This window comes from Chiloscyllium plagiosum, unplaced genomic scaffold (genome assembly GCF_037043375.1).
Source record: "Chiloscyllium plagiosum isolate Xiang-an unplaced genomic scaffold, Cpla_swu_hap1 HiC_scaffold_34, whole genome shotgun sequence".
Lineage (NCBI taxonomy): Eukaryota > Metazoa > Chordata > Chondrichthyes > Orectolobiformes > Hemiscylliidae > Chiloscyllium > Chiloscyllium plagiosum.
The window spans coordinates 44,172,531-44,191,469 of NW_028270172.1; the positions used below are offsets into that span (position 1 = coordinate 44,172,531).

At 40.5% G+C, this 18,939-nt stretch overlaps 1 protein-coding gene across 8 annotated transcripts in view; it reads right to left on the bottom strand.

Moving 5' to 3' along the window:
* Window positions 1-18,939, bottom strand: part of LOC122564345 (F-actin-uncapping protein LRRC16A-like) — a 472,988-nt gene that overhangs the window by 349,170 nt on the left and 104,879 nt on the right. For all 8 annotated transcript variants that reach the window (XM_087978643.1, XM_087978642.1, XM_087978641.1 and 5 more), the window contains exon 3: window positions 13,961-14,011. In XM_087978643.1, the coding sequence (XP_087834769.1) occupies window positions 13,961-14,011 (51 nt within the window). The remainder of the gene's footprint in view (window positions 1-13,960; window positions 14,012-18,939) is intronic.

Below are 18,939 nucleotides of genomic sequence, written 5' to 3' on the forward strand. Positions count from 1 at the left end.
CTGCTCTAACCTCCTACTCCTACCCTCATTAATTCACACCACTGGGAATAATCCAAATATTACTATCCCCAAGGACCTCCTTTTTAAATTCCTGCCTAACTTTCTATATCCTCCCTTCGGAATCTCCTCCTTTTCTCTTCCTATGTCGTTGGTTCCAATGTGTATAATGACCTCCTGCTGGTCCCTCTCCCCCGTGAGAACATTCTGCACCCTCTGAGACATCCTTGATCCTGGCACCAGGGAGGCAAAACACTATTCTGATTTTTCACTGCTGGCCACAGCAGTGCTTCAGGCTAGAGAGTCTCCTATCACAATCGATCACTTGGAACTTAACATAAATTCATTACATTACAATCTGTTTCAATACAGAAACTTTGTGCTACGTTCCTCTGAGAATCCATCACCCCTACATTTTCCAAAACAGCAAAATTTTGTTTGAAATGGGGATAGCACAGAAGGCAACAAAAAGTGTTCTCTCTGGCTGTGTTATAATGTGCTAAAAGTGTGTTATAGTTTCATAACTAATGTGCCCTGTAGCAGCATGTCTTATTCTGACTATTAAAATAGTATTTTTCAAATCTAGATACGAAAAGCTCAAAAAATATTATCCGATTTCCCTCTTTTCTGGCTTGAAACCTGTTCCAAAGAGGGAATGAAAGGGTCATTTCAAATTTCTTAAGCCAATCAAAAAGGATATTTATATTTCTGAATAGGTGATTCAAAAGTGAAGATCCTAACTGCTTCAAGCTCTCATGGTGCTGAACGATAACAAGAAACTCTGGAATCAACTAACACCAATTCCTTATTTGGAAAAAGGACTGAACTATAAACTCTGAACTTTGCACTGTCACATTTGAGGGAGTCATGTAGTTGTCTGCTTTTAAAACCAGCTAGGAGGAGCTGTTTGTAGAAAGATCTTCCAGAAATCTATCAAATTACTACAAGTCATTCACATCAAAACACTGAATGTGAGAGATCCAACAGAGATTTGTGTCAACTTCAAGTTGACCTGTGAGCGAAACTCTTAAAACGTGACTAAAGAAAACCTATTGCCTGCCAAGAATCCTTCACTTGACAAGATCCTTACTTCAACCTTCAACTATTAAATCAACTAAGGAACTACAGCCCTACAATGAGGAAGACGGAAATTATGAAACACAGAGGCTAAAATAAATTATAAGCTAATGGTATAGCACCTTCACCTATATCTAATTTATGTCTGTGTCTTTATCTACAGAGGATCTGGAATGTGAGAACACAGGTCAAGGAATTGCATACTGTCCTGACTCACTGGATTGAGATCCAGCTCACTATTCCTGGAGTCTACACATAAGTTAAACATTTTATAGTAAGTTCACAAAATTCTCCAATTTACACAATTTTGAGACCAAGGTTGATAGAAAACACAGAGCAGGTTTCTGTGCTTAACAAGAATTACTATTTATTACAAGTAATTAGATTCTAGCGACAGATAAGCTGTCACAAACCAACGGCAAACACACACTGCAAATTGAAACTCTAATTGCTTAATAAACTCCCCTTTACACAGATGCACACAGGAAAACAAATAGGGAAGAAGAGGTTATGGATTGAAGAAATGTTTATGGGCTGCTGAGGTGATTCTTACTTTGATCAGAAGATTGCTTTTCAGTTGTCTTTCTCTGGACACTTCCACTGGTTTGCAAGAGACTTTAGGGAGCTGATATCAATTAAAAGTTACTGACTGTGATAAGTGAAGGAAAGATAAACTGATTTTTGTCTGCAAAGAACAGAGAGACAACTCTTGAGCTGGTGGGATCAAATCTCTTCTCTCTGTATTTTGTTTCCAGCCCAAAGCTGCTCAGTTGCCCAAGATGTAGCATTCTTTGCAAGACACTGGTTCCAAAACATTTCTCTCTCATTTCACTCCCACAATTTTACAACTCAAAAATAAAAAGACACAATTTTTGCATTATCTTCATAACTAATCAGACTGATACACTGTGCTAAACAAAGTTTAAACCAAAATGTGACATTAAGAACATGTGATTTAAAGTGGGTTCTATGCATAAAGAAAAAATGAAAGAGGGAAGGAAAGATGTAATAAAGGGAGCATGATTATGGAGACAGAAGGAGAAAAACGAAATGCTCCATTAATTATTAAAAACCGAAGAAGAAATTAAACTTCACAGTAGGAATTGTACATTTTCAGGGTCAGCACGGTTATTAGCAATAATTAAGTTCTATCACACTTAAAGATTTATGGAAAGGACAAGTCCCACCTTTTCTGACATGTCTAGTAAGTATCTATCATGTGACACCATCATGAGTGGCAAGGCTCTCAGCAGAATTCCCATATCTGGTTTTGCAGCTTTTGCAGGAGCTTGAAACTTGGACAGCATCTTCCCTATTTATGTTAAACTATACATTTGTTGAAATTTGTTTTCTCATTAAACCTTTAATGACAACTTTCCATTACTTCTATTATAAAATACTGTAGGCAAATGCACTGTTGCACGGTGGCAACAATTATAATTAATCATAGAATCCCTGCAGTGCACAGAGAGACCATTTTGCCCGTTGAGTCTATACCGACCTGCTTTAAGACCATCTCACCCAAACCTACCCTCTATCCCCTTAATCCCAAATTTCCCATGACCCACTCCATATCCTTGCCTCCATATCCTTGGATACAAAGGGTAAACTAGCATGGCAAATCCACCTCACTTGTAAATCACTGGACTGTGGGCAGAAACTGGAGCACTTGCCAAAAACCTACACAGACACAGGGAGAATTTGTAATCTCCACACAGAATCTCGCCCAAAGTTGGAATTGAACAAGAGTCCCTGGCACTGTATGAGGCAGCAGTGCTGACTACTGTGCCACTATGTCACCCTTTTATGCAAATTAATTTTCCAGTAATGTAGTTGACAGTAACTTCACACTGTGACAAGACCACTTTATAAATTCAAGCATTATTCTGTGTGGTCGGAGTTATAATTTAATCCCTTAATTGTATTCCTATATTGCAATTCAACAAGTTGTTGCAGTCATTCTCAATATGCTGTCAATGAATAGTCTCAGATTAAGAAAATGAGATGACTAAACCCACAGGTATTTGGTGAAAAGTAACATAAGCACAGTGGGGCAAAATGTCTTCTCCATACACAGGCCAAGTATGGTACAACATAGGAAAAGTGTTATTTTAAAAGTTAAAATATCATTGAATACGGCATTACTTGTTTTTAAATATTTACAATCACAGCCTCCTACATTTAAAATGACTGCCTAACTGTATCGTTCACGTTGCCAAACAAATTATTTTCAGAGCAACAGTATAAAATTAACTTGCTCAATTCAGCATTTAGGAAGTACTGTTTGCTATAAAGCACCATGCGACATCAATGGTAAACATGTAACATGTGCCAATAACACTGCAACTGCTTCAACCAAATGGCCACGTCTCAAAGTCTAAGAGGAGTAACCTTCAGTCAAGTCAAGGAATATCGTTTTCAGTCAGGGATATCAGGACAATTAGTCAAGAGCACCATCAGTCAGCTGCTTTGGTGAGTCAAGATCAGGGGTTCTGCAACTCTATAGTCTGGGAATGGGCCACTGTCAGTTTTGCAGGTCCAGTGCAACATGCCTGGAGATTCACAGGAAGCCTGTCAAGGCACTGCACAAGTATCATTTAGGGATCGTGTCACTCATCAGTTAGGGCTGCCCATCAAACGGTTCAAGGGTATGTGCTACAGTCTGTGCTGGGAATCTGCTCAATGAAAGTCAAAAGACGATTATCAATAGTAACTACTATGGTGGGAAAGCTGAGGATGCAATTGTGGGAGCTGGAGGCAGCATGCTGGGAAGCAGAGGAGACAGTTGCGAAAGGAGGCAACTCAACATGTATCAATGGAAGACCTAGGTAATTGCAGGAGAGGAGAGTCATTGATGATCACAATCACCCTGGCTTCAAAAGGGTGGAATAATCCAGAACAGTGGTTGGCGCAGTTACACTCTAGGCCTGAGGATCAGGGATTATATTGAAACATGAAGACATATATGAAGGAGTTGAATGGGAATATGTGAAAGCTCAGTATTGATGGAGTTGGCAAGGAATGCAAGTCAGAAAGGAACATGGAGCTTTTGGGAGGTGGGGGTCCTCAACTTTGAGGCCGAGCCAGTAGCACACTTTGCTAAGCGCAACCTTACATTGACTTTAGTCTTCCTGTGAATCGTAAAAGTGCAATGAAAACAAAAAATTGTATACCAACAGTAGGCAGAGGAAGTGTTATTTTTCTTTGTGAGCACTTATGAGTGATGTGGGGCCCTTCAAGGGCCAACTAATTGCATTAATCAGGCACTGACAGAGTCTAGGTTGAAGATATCTGTAACCATAGAACCCTGCATGTGAAATGCCTGCAGTGTCTAACTGTGGGATACAAATCCTGGTTACAAGCAATCTTGACTATGTCATTTGTCTTTACAGAACAATGATTTCTGTGAAGGAAAAGTAATCACAGGCACCCTGAAAAGACCACATGCTAGTCACAATTCACAAAGATCCCTGAGGATGCACAAGGGCCAAGAGATCATTTTCTCTCATCTTGAAATAGAAGTATTCAGCAACACGCTCTTGTGTACAATGCTGCCTTTCTTGGATGAGTGTAGAACAAGCAATTGATAAACACATAACGCTTGCAAACTCCTATTTTTTTTTTGCATGGCATGGCTTGTGCTGCACATGTTGGAATACAATACTCTACATGTGAACATGTTGAGCATCCTCATTGTCGGAATGCTCTACATCCTGTTACATAGAAGTGTTTTGCAAATTTGCAAGAGAGGACATGCGTGAGCAAAGTTGGCGGGGGGGGGGGGAGCGAAAGAGAGAGAGAGAGAGAGAGAGCGCGCGCACAAGAGAGAGAGAGTGCACAGGTGAGCAAGAGGGAAGAGGAAGAGAGATCATTGCTGACTGCTTACGTTATTAAGGACTGTTCTATTTTTGATTTCCCCACTGATTCATTGAAATGTGGGCAATAGATCCAGGCACAGCAGTGGCTGCCATCTCAGTGTAACATAGATATAGAGAAACTGAAGAGGAAGAAAGGTGCCAGCAAACCCAGGAGTAGTAGCAGCCTTCAGCAGCTGCTCATATGAAGTCACAACTAAAGCTCCCTATAGGATGCAAAGGAAGCACTGCAGGCCCAGAGTCTATCATCCTTCAGATAGGCAAGTCACAGTGTCACCACAGACTGAAGGGAACCTGTCACAAGATGAACCCAATTGTTGAAGCAGGACCTGTAATTCAAAGAGGTGGGCGGCCATTCCATACATGGGGCCATTAAAGGTGACAGCTGTACTAATTTTTTTTATAACGTTACAAACTGCTTCCAAAGATCCACTGGAACCATGTGTGGGATCTCACAGTCCTGGTCCCACAATGTCTCAAGGCGAGCAGTAGAGCAATTTGCACACCTGTGCACTGTGAAGGGCAGTTCCCAGTTGGCAACAATGCTGCCAGAAATCCTGGAAGGGCCCATCATTGGCAAGCACTTCTGCCATTGCTAAGTGGAAGATAATGTAAGTGGGACACCACAGAGGCATGGTGTGTAACTAATGAATCAAGCTGTTTAAAAACAAAAGAGAAATCTCATTAGAGCTTCGAGAATCCCATCACAAAACTCAACAAAGCTGGTACTTAGTCACCTTCTGGCAAAGTATCTACCGCTATCTGCTCTGTCTTGACCCCTCATGATTTTTCAGCATCTCGATCACCTCTCAATATTCTATTCTCCATGGAGAATATCACCAGATTCTCCAAAATATCTGCACACTTAAATCTTTCACCCCAGAAAATCATTCTATTTTTTCCCCCGCATTGTGTTCCAAAGCCTTCACATACTTCCTAAAGTACGGCACACAAAATCAGACATAACGCACCAGTTGAAACCAAGATGGAGAGTACTCCATCACACTCTTGACTTGCAACTTATAAATGTGGTTTCAAACATCAGGTGAGCTATTCGCTGCAGAATAGCTAGCTTCCAAACTGCTGTTGGAGCCACAGCATTAACATTGCTGCTCCATTAAGTTTATGGCAAGCCAGGCTTCAGCAGGAGGTGGAGAAGTCAACGTTTCGGGTGTAACCCTTCTTCAAGTCTGGGGGTAGGTTACACCCAAAACGTTGACTCCTCCACCTCCTGATGCTGCCTGGCTTGCTGTGTTCTTCCAGCCTCCTGCTTGGATTCCAGCATCTGCAGTTGTTTTTGTCTCTCCCATCAAGTTTATGGTCAATGGTGAGCACCAGGATATTGACAGTGGGTGATTCAGCAAGGACAATGATGATGGTCATTCTCTGACACAAGGGGTGCAAATGTTAGTTGTCATTTCACAGGCCAAGCCTAAATACTATGTCAGCTCTGATGAAGAGTCATCTAGACTTGAACCATTAGCCTACTTTCCTGTGGATGCTGCCTGATCCTCTGTGAGCTCAGCATTTCTTTGTTTTCACTAAATACTGTTCAGGTTTTCCTGCACGTAGGCTTATATTTCTTAACAATCAGAGTTGAGAGTGGAACTGAAGACTGTGTGAAGATCAGCAAACATTACAATTTTTGACTTGCGCTGAAAGGAAGGCAATTGAAGCAGCTGAAAACGACCAGGGTTTCAGCCCTGCCAATGACAGCCTGCCGATTCTCATTGCTAAGGTTAACATATAAAGACTGGTTCAAAAGTGTGGCATCCTGCTGAAGGGCTCGTGCTCGAAATGTCAACTCTCCTGCTCCTCGGATGCTGCCTGACCAGCTGTGCTTTTCCAGCACCACACTCTCGATTCTGATCTCCAGCATCTGCAGTCCTCGCTTTCTCCTATATGAATACAGGTTGCTTAATTGTGGTACTGCAGGTTGACAAAGAAGCAACCATAAATCAAACAGCTTTCAGATAAGACAATTATGAATCAAAGAAAGGTTTTGAAAATTAATGCAATTTAACAACTAGCAGTCAATCCAATGACCACACCAGGCTAGCACAGACAGACAATTCACAACGGAGAACTGCCAAACTCCAAAGGTCACTGCCTCATGATGATTTGCTGCTCAGCACAAAGCTTCCAACTGAGCATCAGTCTTGAATCAGTGATAGAATTCTTGTCTATTGAATCTTCTGAGTTAAAAAGCAATACTTTACCCTCACTTAAGAAGAGGAAATTGTAAACTCAAATGAACCGTACACAGAACTGAAGAAGTGCTATTCTGAAAGAATGTCACCTTTCATTTGAGATATCAGACTAAGACCCTTTCTGCCCCTCGAGTAAACATAAAGGTCTCAGAATATATCTATTCAAAGGAACAGAGGTATGAGGAGCAGGAGTAGGCAATTCAGCCCTTTGAGCCCATTCCACCATTTAACATGATTATGACTGATCTTATCCTGATCCAAAATCCACTAGATCAGCAGGGAAATCTGGCCAGAAGATTTTGTTGTTTATATCATTACTACTTTTGAACTATGAAGTGCACTGAAATGCTCTGAGATCATTAAACATTCAATATACATGGAAATACATTTGTAGTTCCTTTAAATGCAGCATTTCTCAAGAATCCAACTAGAGAATTCTACAACATTCTGAACTTTTGTCTACTCATATTATGCTCAGGCATAAATACCACAAAAAATATGTGTTTAATTAGTTCATTTTGATGCTAATAGCTGATTTACTCTTGCAGTCCTGTGCCTTTGATAAGACAGGATTATGAACTGCATGCATGACTGGGTGTACGAGAGCAGAAAATTCTTTTGATTCCACAAATTAGAATTACTAGACAGAGCAGCACCATACCCACACCTTAAAATTGAAAGAAGAATGAAAGTTGTGTTCTTTAAACATATTCTCAGGCAGATATTAAAGCTATATCATTGAAATGTGCAAGTTTGTTGATTCGGTGTATTTTCCTTTCAACTATGGGAGTAAATAATCCTTGTCGGATGACTTGAAAATTACATTTTCGTTTTGAAACCCAAATCTACCAGGTCACTAATGTGTTGTTAGAGTTCAACTCCATTTTTGTTTCCTATATAAGGATACAATTGTCATTTGAATTGTCTATTCTGGATGCCAGCCAAAGAGCAGCAGTCCAATCTGCTTTGTCAAAACTGCTTTGTAATTCAGAACTTACTCACAATTACATGTTTTTTTTAAAATGTACTCATGGGACTCACATACCATTGGCAGGGCCAGTATTTGTTGCCTGTCCTTAAATGCCCTTGAGATGGGGCTGGTGGACTACCTTCTCGAGACACTGTTGTTTATGTGCTGTAGATAGACCCACAATGCCCATATGGAAGGAATTCCAGGATTTTGACCCATTAACTCTGAAGAAACAGTGACATGTAACAGGACAGTGAGTGGCTTAGAAGAACTTGCAGGTGGTTATGTTCCCATGCTGTCTTTGTCCTTCGAGGTAATAATGTGTGGAAGGTACTGCCTAAGGATCGTTAGTAAATTTCTGCAGTGCATATTGTTGATGGCACACAGTGCTGCGACTAAGCTTCACTGGTGGAGAGAACGGATGTTTGATATTGTGCCAATCAAGGAGGCTGCTTTGTCCTGGATGGTGTCAAATTGGAATGTTGTTCAAACTGCACTCATCCAGGCAAGTAGGGAGCATTCCTTTACAATCCTAACATGTGCCCTATCGATAGAGGTCAGGCTTTGGGAGTAAGGTGGAAAGTTGCTTTAAGATTATTGCAACAAGCCTCTGGCCTGCTCTTGTATCTATATGGCTAGCTCAGTTGAGTTTCTAGTTGGTGCTAGCCCCCAGGTCGAATGTCGGGGAGTTAAGTGATGGTCATGGACAGTGGTTAGATTCCTTTCTCTCAAAATTGCAATTGCCCCTAGATTCAAAAATATTTTCAAAAATCACATTTAGATTAGATTAGATTACATTACAGTGTGGAAACAGGCCCTTCGGCCCAACAAGTCCACACCGACCCGCTGAAGCACAACCCACCCATACCCCTACATTTACCCCTTACCTAACACTACGGGCAATTTCGCATGGCCAATTCACCTAACCTGCACATCTTTGGACTGTGGGCGGAAACCGGAGCATCCGGAGGAAACCCACGCAGACACAGGGAGAACGTGCAAACTCCATACAGTCAGTTGCCTGAGGCGGGAATTGAACCCAGGTCTCTGGCGCTGTGAGGCAGCAGTGCTAACCACTGTGCCACATCTTTCATGACCACTGGAAATCTCAAAGTGCATTACAGCCGCTGATATGCTCTTCAGTTTGGTTGGGGAGTTGGGGGAGGAGGAAAGAGAGAGCAAGGCGGGAAGAAGGGAGGAAAGGCATAAAAAAGGTGGAATGGAATACGGAGAGAAGGCAAGAGCCACCTGGGTCCTAATGACCCTAATCTTCCACCCTTATCCCAGATTCTCTCCTCCATTGTCATTACCCCTCCCTGTTTCAAATGTACACACGTGCAGCATTTATGTGAGACGACATATTGTCAACATGATGATGTTTCTATTGAATCATGCACACGGGTGCCAGCAAACGCTGCTAAAACTTTAAAATGGAAAACTGAAATTTGATTTCTCTGTGAGAAGATGCTGCACTGGACAAACAGATATGAAAGTGCATAAAAGGAAGAAGGATCTACTGTATAGTAGCAGGTTTCATATAACAATTTCCTAGATAAAGACATTTCTTCCATATTCCCTGTTGGATCTACTTGTGTCTTAATGATCAGCCTCAGTTTCAGTCTCTCAGACTTGGAAAGAAATAGAACAGGAAGCACAAGGTGCACTGCAAAAGGTTAGGAATTGATTTTTTTCATAAGATCACTTCGATTTGTTGAACAAAGTACAACAACTGGCATTAGTATCAATACTAATGTAGGCAGCCATTCAACAAACCAAAAAAAGTAATAATTTATTAAATTTACACAAGGAGAGATAACATCCCAATTAAAATTATATCTACACAAACTATCTGCAATTTAATGTCGACACTGAAGTCAATTTACCCTTCACAAAGATCTTAAAAATAACCACAAAGGTAAATAAGAGGAAAAGTGGTTAAGGTGTCAAAAATACTGTACGATTATAAATGTGCACATTTTTCCTCACAAGAAATGAGCATTTATGCTCCTTTTAAAAAAATGGTCGAAAGGACACTTACACATGAAAGCTTCTTTATGGACAACACTGAGGTAGGGGAGAAGTGTGCAATTCAGCCCATGACGGCTCTGTCACTCAATGAGATCATGGCTGATCCAATCATCCTTAACTTCACTTTGCTGCCTTTTTCCTTTAACCCTCCATTCCCTTACTGATTACAAGGTCTATATCAGCCTTAAATATAGTCAACAGCCTTCCTCAGTAAAGAATTTAAAAATTTACTACACTCTGATAGAAGAAATCTATCTTCCTCCACCTTAAACAGGCAACTCCTTAAGATGAGATTATGCCCACTGGTCCTAGACCTTCCCACAAAAAGGAATAACCTCTCCACATCTACCCTGTCAAGCTCTGACAATAAAGTCACCAATAAACTAATGTATACAATCCCAACTTACTCAGTCTCTCCTCAAATCCTTCCATACCCAGGATTAATCGAACGCACTCTCTCTGGACTGCCTCCAATGTCAGTATATCTTATATTTGAAAAGCAGGCCAAAACTGTTCACAGTATTGTAGGTGTCTTGTACAATTTTAGCAAAACTTCCTTATTTTTGTACTCCAATCCTTTTCAAGTAACAGCCAAAATTCCATTTGTCTTCCCTATTACCCATTGAACGTGGATGCTAGCGTTTTGTGATATATGCACAAGGACCCCAAATCTCTCTGCACTGCAGCTTTCTGTAGTCTTCGTCCATTTAAAATAACATTCAGATCCTCTACTCTTACTGCCCAAGTGCATAACCTCATTTTCCCAAATTATTTTCCATCTGCCAAGTTTTTGGCCAATCATTTAACCTGTCCATATCCCTCTGTACACTCTGTTCTCCTCATCACTCATCTTCGCACCTATTTTACGTCATTTGCAAACATGGTGACAGTCCATTCAATCTTTAATCGAGGCCTAATTCCATATGGCACTCCACTAGTTACAGGTTGCAACCCTCAATAGCCCTGTTTATCCCAATTCATTAGTTAGCCAATTCTATTTTCATGTTATATTTACCCTAACATTATGCGCTTTTTATTTTAAAATTTGACGCCTTTTGCAATTCTAAATGTAGAAGATCTTTTGGTTCCCCTTTATCTATTCTGGTTTTACCTTCTCTAAGAATTAGAGTCATTGAGTAATATAACACAGAAAAAGATCCTTTGGCCAGATCCTTTGGCAAATGCTAACTAGTCCCATTTGCCTCCATTTGGCCCATATCCCTCTATACTTTTCAGATCCAAGTACCTGTCCAAATTGACTTTTAAAATCTTGTAACTGTACTCACCTATGTCCTGGCCTCTAGCAACTCGCTCTATATATGCACCGCCCTGTGTGTGAAAAGATTGTCCCTCAGGTCCCTTTTAAATATTTCCCATCTCACATTAAAGCTATGCCCTCTAGTTTTGAACTGCCCTACCCTGGGAGAAAGACCTGGGTTATTCATCTTATCTAGATCTCTCATACTTTTATAAACCTCAAGGACGTCACCCCTCAGCCTCCTATACTCCAGGGAAAAAAAATCCCAGCCTAACCAGCCTCTCCTTATAACTCAAACCTCCAGTCTTGCTAACATATTTGTAAATCTTTTTTTGCACCCTTTCCAGTTTAATAACACCCTTCCTATAGCAGGACGACCAGAATTGCACGCATTACTCCAAATATGTCCTTATGTCTCATAAAGTTGTAACATGACATCCCAACTCCTGTTCTCAATGCTCTGACTGATGCAGGCAAACACATCAAATACCTTCTTCGCCACCCTGTCTACTTATGATGCCATGTTTTAGAAATTATGTACCGGTAACCCCCAAGTCTCTGTTTGACAACACTCCCAAGGGCCCTAGCATTAACTTTAGAAGTCCTTCCCTGGTTTACTTTACCTAAATTAAATTCCGTCTGCCATGCCTCGGCTCATTGGTCCAGTTGTTCAAGATCCCCTTGTACTCTTAAATAACTTTTTCCACTGTCCACTCTACCACCAACTGTTGGTGTTTTTTGGAAACTTACCAACTATGCCTCCTATATTTTCATCCAAATTGTTGATGTAAATGACAAACAACAGTACACCCACCACTGATCCTTGTGGCACACCACTGGTCAATAGCCCTCAGTGTGAATGACAACCCTCTACTACTACACTCTGTCTCCTAGCATCAAGCTAATTTTGTATCCAATTGGGGAGCTCTCACTTGATCCCATGCAATCTAATCTCGCTAACCAGCTACTATGCTAATACGTTTGTCAGTCATGATTTCCCTTTTGTAAACTGATGCCGAGACAGCTTGTTTATATTATTGTATTTCAAAATGCCCTGCTATTACTTCCTTTCAGCTAGACTTTAGCATTTTTCCATTGATAGATATCAAGCTAACTAGTCTGTAATTGTCCTTGTTGTGTAAGGGGTTATGCTCAAGTTTTCTAATCCTATGGCATTTTTCTTTCCTAAGGATTCTTGGACATGTATTACCAAGGTAACCACTATCTCTGTATCTACTTCCTGCAATGTCTTAAAATGCAACCTATCCAGGACAACATTCCCTCTTAAGCTGAGTGTGTGGCTGCACACACTTGCAGTCACTCCAACATCCCATGCCATCATAGCACTGACTTCCTATTCCAGAATTCACTGCAACGCGTGGACCTCGGGCCTAACCAGCCAGAAAGAAAATTAGAGGAGGAAATGGTGGTCTAAAGGAGTTAATTGATCTTTAGACCAATTCCTTTGCTGCTTTCTTCTTCCTCCAGTGATAGTTATTATATTTGCATCCTTTCTACCTTTTGGTCCTTGATTTGGTATTTTTGGAATGCTACTTATATCCTCACCTTTGAAGCTTTATGGAAATTATTGATACAATGCCTCCACCATTTCCTGGTTTCCTGTTAATATTTCTTTAGCTTCATTTCTAAGTGTGTGGGGGGGGGGGTCTATGTTCTACTTTGCTCTCTCACTTTTTAATAAGCTCTTACTACCTATTTTTATATTGCTTGATAGTTTATGCTTAGGTTATTTTCTCCCCTTTTTTTGGCTTGGTCCTCTTGTTTGCTTTTAATCCTACATTTACCACTAATTGTTTCCACACCATCTTTTTTTCTTTCAATTTGAGATTATTTTTACCTTTTTTGATTAACTATTTGATTTAGAGTTGTGTTGGATAGAAATGCAGTTGGCCACTTTGTTGTGTTGGACCACAGCCCAGGTTTCAAGCACGAAATCTGTAGGAAGCATCGCAATTCCATAAAAGTGCCGAGACAGGCCACTAAATAAGTATGATAGGATCGGCTATTGTAACTGCTGGATCCACACAATTGAAAAAAAACAGATACATTAAGTTTCTTTGTCGGGGTCAGAGAACATATTCTCTTCCTGTACTCAAAAGCAAGGCAATAAATACATAAAAATCACATTCCGGGCTTTCAGCTGGCTTTGATCCAATGCTACGCAGAGTTGCCCTCTCATGGAGCTGACTGTCAGTCCATTGTAATACCATCAGCACCTGACATGTGCACACTAAAATGGACCTTGGAAGTTTTGCAATTGCACCCCTATCACTTGCAATAAAATCGCAGCAGCAGCAGTTCCCAGAGGCTTCAGGAGACTTTGAGAATTCAAACTGTCCACTTGCTTTCCTTCTGCACATAAGGCTAAAACTACCTTCAAGTGTTCATGAAAGCAAGATACACTTGAAGAATTTTAATCTCTAGCAACAGCCACCAAGTGTAAATTTCATAGTCCCTCCATATTCTTCTGTTCATTCCCCAAGTTGAAATCAGGATTATGAAAGATAATCAGATAAAGTAGTACCTTGGTAGGGATTCGGGCTGCTAACAGAAAAACCCGGCATGATGTCAGCACCTATGGAGTTAAAAAAAGAAAAAAAAAAATCAGAACATGCACATTTTAAAATAAACTGCTTTTCCTGTTATAGTTTAAAATTATTACTTTATTGGATTTGAATAGAGTCATAGAGATGTACAGCATGGAATACAAATCAATTTAAAAAAGTATGTGCTCCCTACAGCTGCAGCATCAGTGCTTTACGTAGAGGGTCTAACTCTCATTTGTTCTCTAGATCCAGATCAGGCCTAATACTGAAGTTGAACTGCACAATTTTAATAGTGAAGCAAAAAGGTTAAGCCACTAGACAACCCGACAGGAGGAGTGTAAACAAAACAAACATGTGGCAGTGCTAAACAGCAGCAAATAAAACTAAATTGAAAATGATCTGCCAATAACTAAGATCCAATAGATTACAGTTCAGAAGTCAGCACCAACCATAATCAGGCATTCCAAGTGTCCTTGTGAATGAACTAATGTGAATAAGTTACATTCATTCAAAAGGTGGACTAGAGCAAACTCCTCAATTGGCTTTCTAATCCTGCATTCCTCAGTATTTTGTTTTTGTCTCCACTCCTGAAGTATTTTTGTTTAAGAGCTGGTCAAATCCCTTTTGATTGAACTGATGTGGCACCGATTACAACAAAAACAAACTTGCATTTATATTAGCGAAGTTAACAAAATAGAATTTGTCTAGCAGATCGATAGAAGCATTATTGAAAGAATTTTACAGGAAGCCACTTGAAGTGACAATAGATAAGGATTAGAGACAGACTTTCAGGAATGTGTGCCTTAAAGGGAAAAAGTATAGACACGGAAAAGGAAAAGATTTTGAAAGAAAGGATTTGAGAGAGTACGGCTCAAGGCTTTAGGACACACAACAATGATTAAAGTCATAGATATGCAAGAAATAAGAATTGGAACCTTATAAGGCTAGAATTGTTACAGAGATAATGAAAGGAGAGGCTTGGATATGTTTGGAAAAAAGAATAAGAATTTTAAAATTCTGACATTCGTTGAGCAGGAGAAAATACAGTCAGCAAACAGCACTCATGGTATGTAGGGCTTAATGGACAGTTGGTTTTAAAGTGAGCTTCAGCTTACACAAAGTGCAAAATAGTATTCTGACCCAGAGTGCACAGAAATATTTGCAGTGATAACAAAGACATGAATGAGAGTTTCAACAGCAAAGTCAGAGTTGGAAATATACAGTCTTTGTGATGGTTTAGATACATCATCAGGTGCTCTTTGCAGAGTCAAAAGGTCTAGTTCGATCTCCTTGTTGCCAAATGGGTGACTAGGGAAGTAAACCTGGTAGTGGATACCAAATAGTTTTTTAGATTAGATTAGATTACTTAGTGTTGAAACAGGCCCTTCGGTCCAACAAGTCCACACTGACCCGCCGAAGCGCAACCCACCCATTTCCCTACATTTACCCCTTCACCTAACATTATGGACAATTTGGCATGGCCAATTCACCTAACCTGCACATTTTTGGATGGTGGGAGGAAACCGGAGCACCCGGAAGAAACCCACGCAGACACTGGGAGAATGTGCAAACTCCACACAGACAGTCACCTGAGGCGGGAATTGAACCCGGGTCTCTGACGCTGTGAGGCAGCAGTGCTAACCACTGTGGAGTTTTGTTGGAGGACATTTCTGTTCATCCAGTGCTGAATGTTGGACAGGACAATTTGGAGGTAGTGGAGTGGCTGAGTGGGATACTGCTCAGCATTCATTGTTGAAAGGGATTCAGATGAACAATCGAGGGTGGTGATGCACATGTTTGTTACAGATTTCTTGCACTGGTGAGTGGAATCTCCTGGTCACTGACAAAAATGAATGCATATGCGATTATTTTTGGACTTGTCTCTCGCCCTGCCCCAATTGGTTGATTGATGGCATATAGTTTGCCAAAACATTGGGTGAATTCTAGTAGGTAATTTAAATTACCGATCAAGTACCATAATAACCCATGCAATGTAAAGCAAAACTAACAATAGAATGAAAGACTACTGAAATGTGATTACATCCAAGAAAATTTAAAACAATCATTTTACTTTTCCCTTTGCATTTAAATTGCATTCCCCATCCCCACACCACCCATTCCCCATTATTCAAACAAAACAAGTTTTAGATTCTCAGCAGACAAATCATCATTATTTACCCAAGGCACAACCATGATATGCCACACTCAGTTTCAGTAAGGTAGATTTGAGTAATCTCCACATGTTACAGAAATCACTTCTCAAAGGATCAGATCTCTCTTCCTCATCCTAACCAGGCAGCATTTCAAACCAAATCATGGGGGAAAAAGGCCTCCTCCTAGTCTTAAATAAAAGCAGAATGTGCTGGAGAAACTCAGCAGGTCTGGCAGCATCAGTGGAGAAAGAAAGAGAGTTAATGTTTTGAATCCAATATGACACTTCTTTGCAACTGCCTCTGAGCAGTCTTCAGTGTCATCCTACCCAGTCCTCATTTGGAACAGTGAAAGGCAGGTGACAATCTGAAGTCATTTGGAATTCGAAGTAGAATCTTAACTGAATTAAACAGTTACCATAAATTTCTTAAATCTGTTAGTTTTACAAGATATCATTGCCACTTTTCATTAAAGTTACATCATCTGAACACGAACTCGCTATTGAAGAGTGTATCATTCTGAGTACCTATTTCAGAAGCAAGCAAAGAAACCTAAAACCTCAAAACAAACAAATTCGTTTGGGATCAAAAATCAGATTAACAATTGTACAAGGTGTATAGAAAGCAACATGCCTTTGGTGTCAAAGAATCCAGAAACGTTCCTACTCTACGACCACGGGCGGTCAACTTAGTTGGCAGCTGGTTAACTAATTTAAAGAGGATCTGACAAACATAACATTCGAATATTGAAAGTAAATGGGGTCCTTCCAAGATCTGCTTTTTTATCCACTCATTAGCCTTTTTGGAATGGGAGCTGATCTTATTGCATACGTACAGCATTAACTTGAGTCCGTCCACATTTGGTACATAATTAATAACATCAGAAGCAAAGCATGCAAGAGAGTGTCTCGAGTAAAATTCAGGCAAGTGATAAACAGAGCGCACATTATTTCAGAATCACTGATGGTTCCAGCAAAAAACAATGACATCCTACTCACTACATCTACTCTTGATCTTTGGTTTAGTGTGAGAGAAGTTTGATTGCTCCAGCAATCTCTCTTGACAGCCTGTGTCTCAATGGTCACCTACTCTTACCTTAGACAATGCAATGATTTCTCCTGCAATGCAATTTGGAAAGTCCTCACATTTCAAAATTGCTGCTAATGTTTCCCTTTGGTCAGTTCTACATTGATGACCATTGTCACTACCTTAAAAATGTGTGACTAGAAAAGCGCAGCAGGTCAGGCAGCATCCAAGGAGCAGGAGAATTGACGTTTCGGGCATAAGTCCTTCTTCAGGAATGAGGAGGGTGTGCCAAGCAGGCTAAGATAAAAGGTAGGGAGGAGGGACTTGGGGAAGGGGGATTAGGAATACAATAGATGAAAGGAGGTTAAGGTGAGGGTGATAGGCCGGAGAGGGGGTGGGGGCGGAGAGGTCGGGAAGAAGATTGCAGGTCAAGAAGGCGGTGCTGAGTCTGAGGGTTGGGACTGAGAAAAAGTGGGGGGAGGGGAAAAGAGGAAGCTGGAGAAATCTGCATTCATCCCTTGTGGTTGTAGGGTTCCTAGGCGGAAGATGAGGCGCTCTTCCTCCAGGCATCATGTTGCCATGGTCTGGCGATGGAGGTGGCCAAGGACTTCCCTTAACCCTCACCCTAACCTCCTTCCACCTATTGTATTCCCAACGCCCCTCCCCCAAGTCCCTCCTCCCTACCTTTTATCTTAGCCTGCTTGGGACACCCTCCTCATTCCTGAAGAAGGGCTTATGCCCGAAACATCGATTCTCCTGCTCCTTTGATGCTGCCTGACCAGCTGCGCTTTTCCAGCAACACATTTTTAAGCTCTGACCTCCAGCATCTGCAGTCCTCACTTTCTCCTCATTGCCACTACCTACTTGACCAGAGGAAATAATCATCTTTATTTGCTTTATCAAAGCACCCAAGTAAAAAATATCTTCACTGTTTCAGTGGAAATGGCCTCAAGCATTTCATGCTCTTGGTCTCTCAAACCAGGAAAGAAATTGGCAAAACAGAAGCAAATCTGCAACTTTATACAATGTTTACTTCATAATCATGACGCAGCTCAAGCCAAGGAGCTTTCTTGATTCAAGCAAAAATAAGATGCAAGAATTGAATACTTAACAGGTGACAAAGCCAAAACATCAATTCAAATATCAAAACCATCAGACAGACTGGAAAGTTCAATTTGACAGAAGAGAAAGAAGTTTACTTTGAAGTTGCAACATCGAAATAAACATGGGCGAAGACGATACATGTCAAACTCAGGATTAGTATTAGGAAGTTTACTTTAACTCAATCAGCATAGTGTCAAAGAGAGTGCTAGGTATATCTGTTGTGCAAAAGCCCTTAATCATTAAAGAAATAATTATTGGCAATAAGGAAACTTGTGGATTGTTTCTGATTTCTCTATGAACATGAGCTGAAAGTCCATCATCTTGTAACACTGAACTGCAGTAATATATACTGCAGTTAGATAATTTAAGACTTGTTTCCACATAATTTTCCTTCCCCAAAAAAATGTATGTACACTATTTAAGGTGCTTACCCCATCCATTTAATTCAATTTAAATAAATCAAAGACAGAATCAATTGCAGTACTTTATGCATGGAAGTTTAATAACCACTGGTCACAAGCTAACCACAGACCTGCAGGATAGTCCTCTGACCAGTTATAAAGTATAATCAAAGGCTTCAGCAGAGTAATTAAACAGACAGACTTGGAAACAACAATCAACTGAACCAGAAAGCTATTGAAAAAAAAACAAAATGCAAACTTATTCAGAGGTTCTGA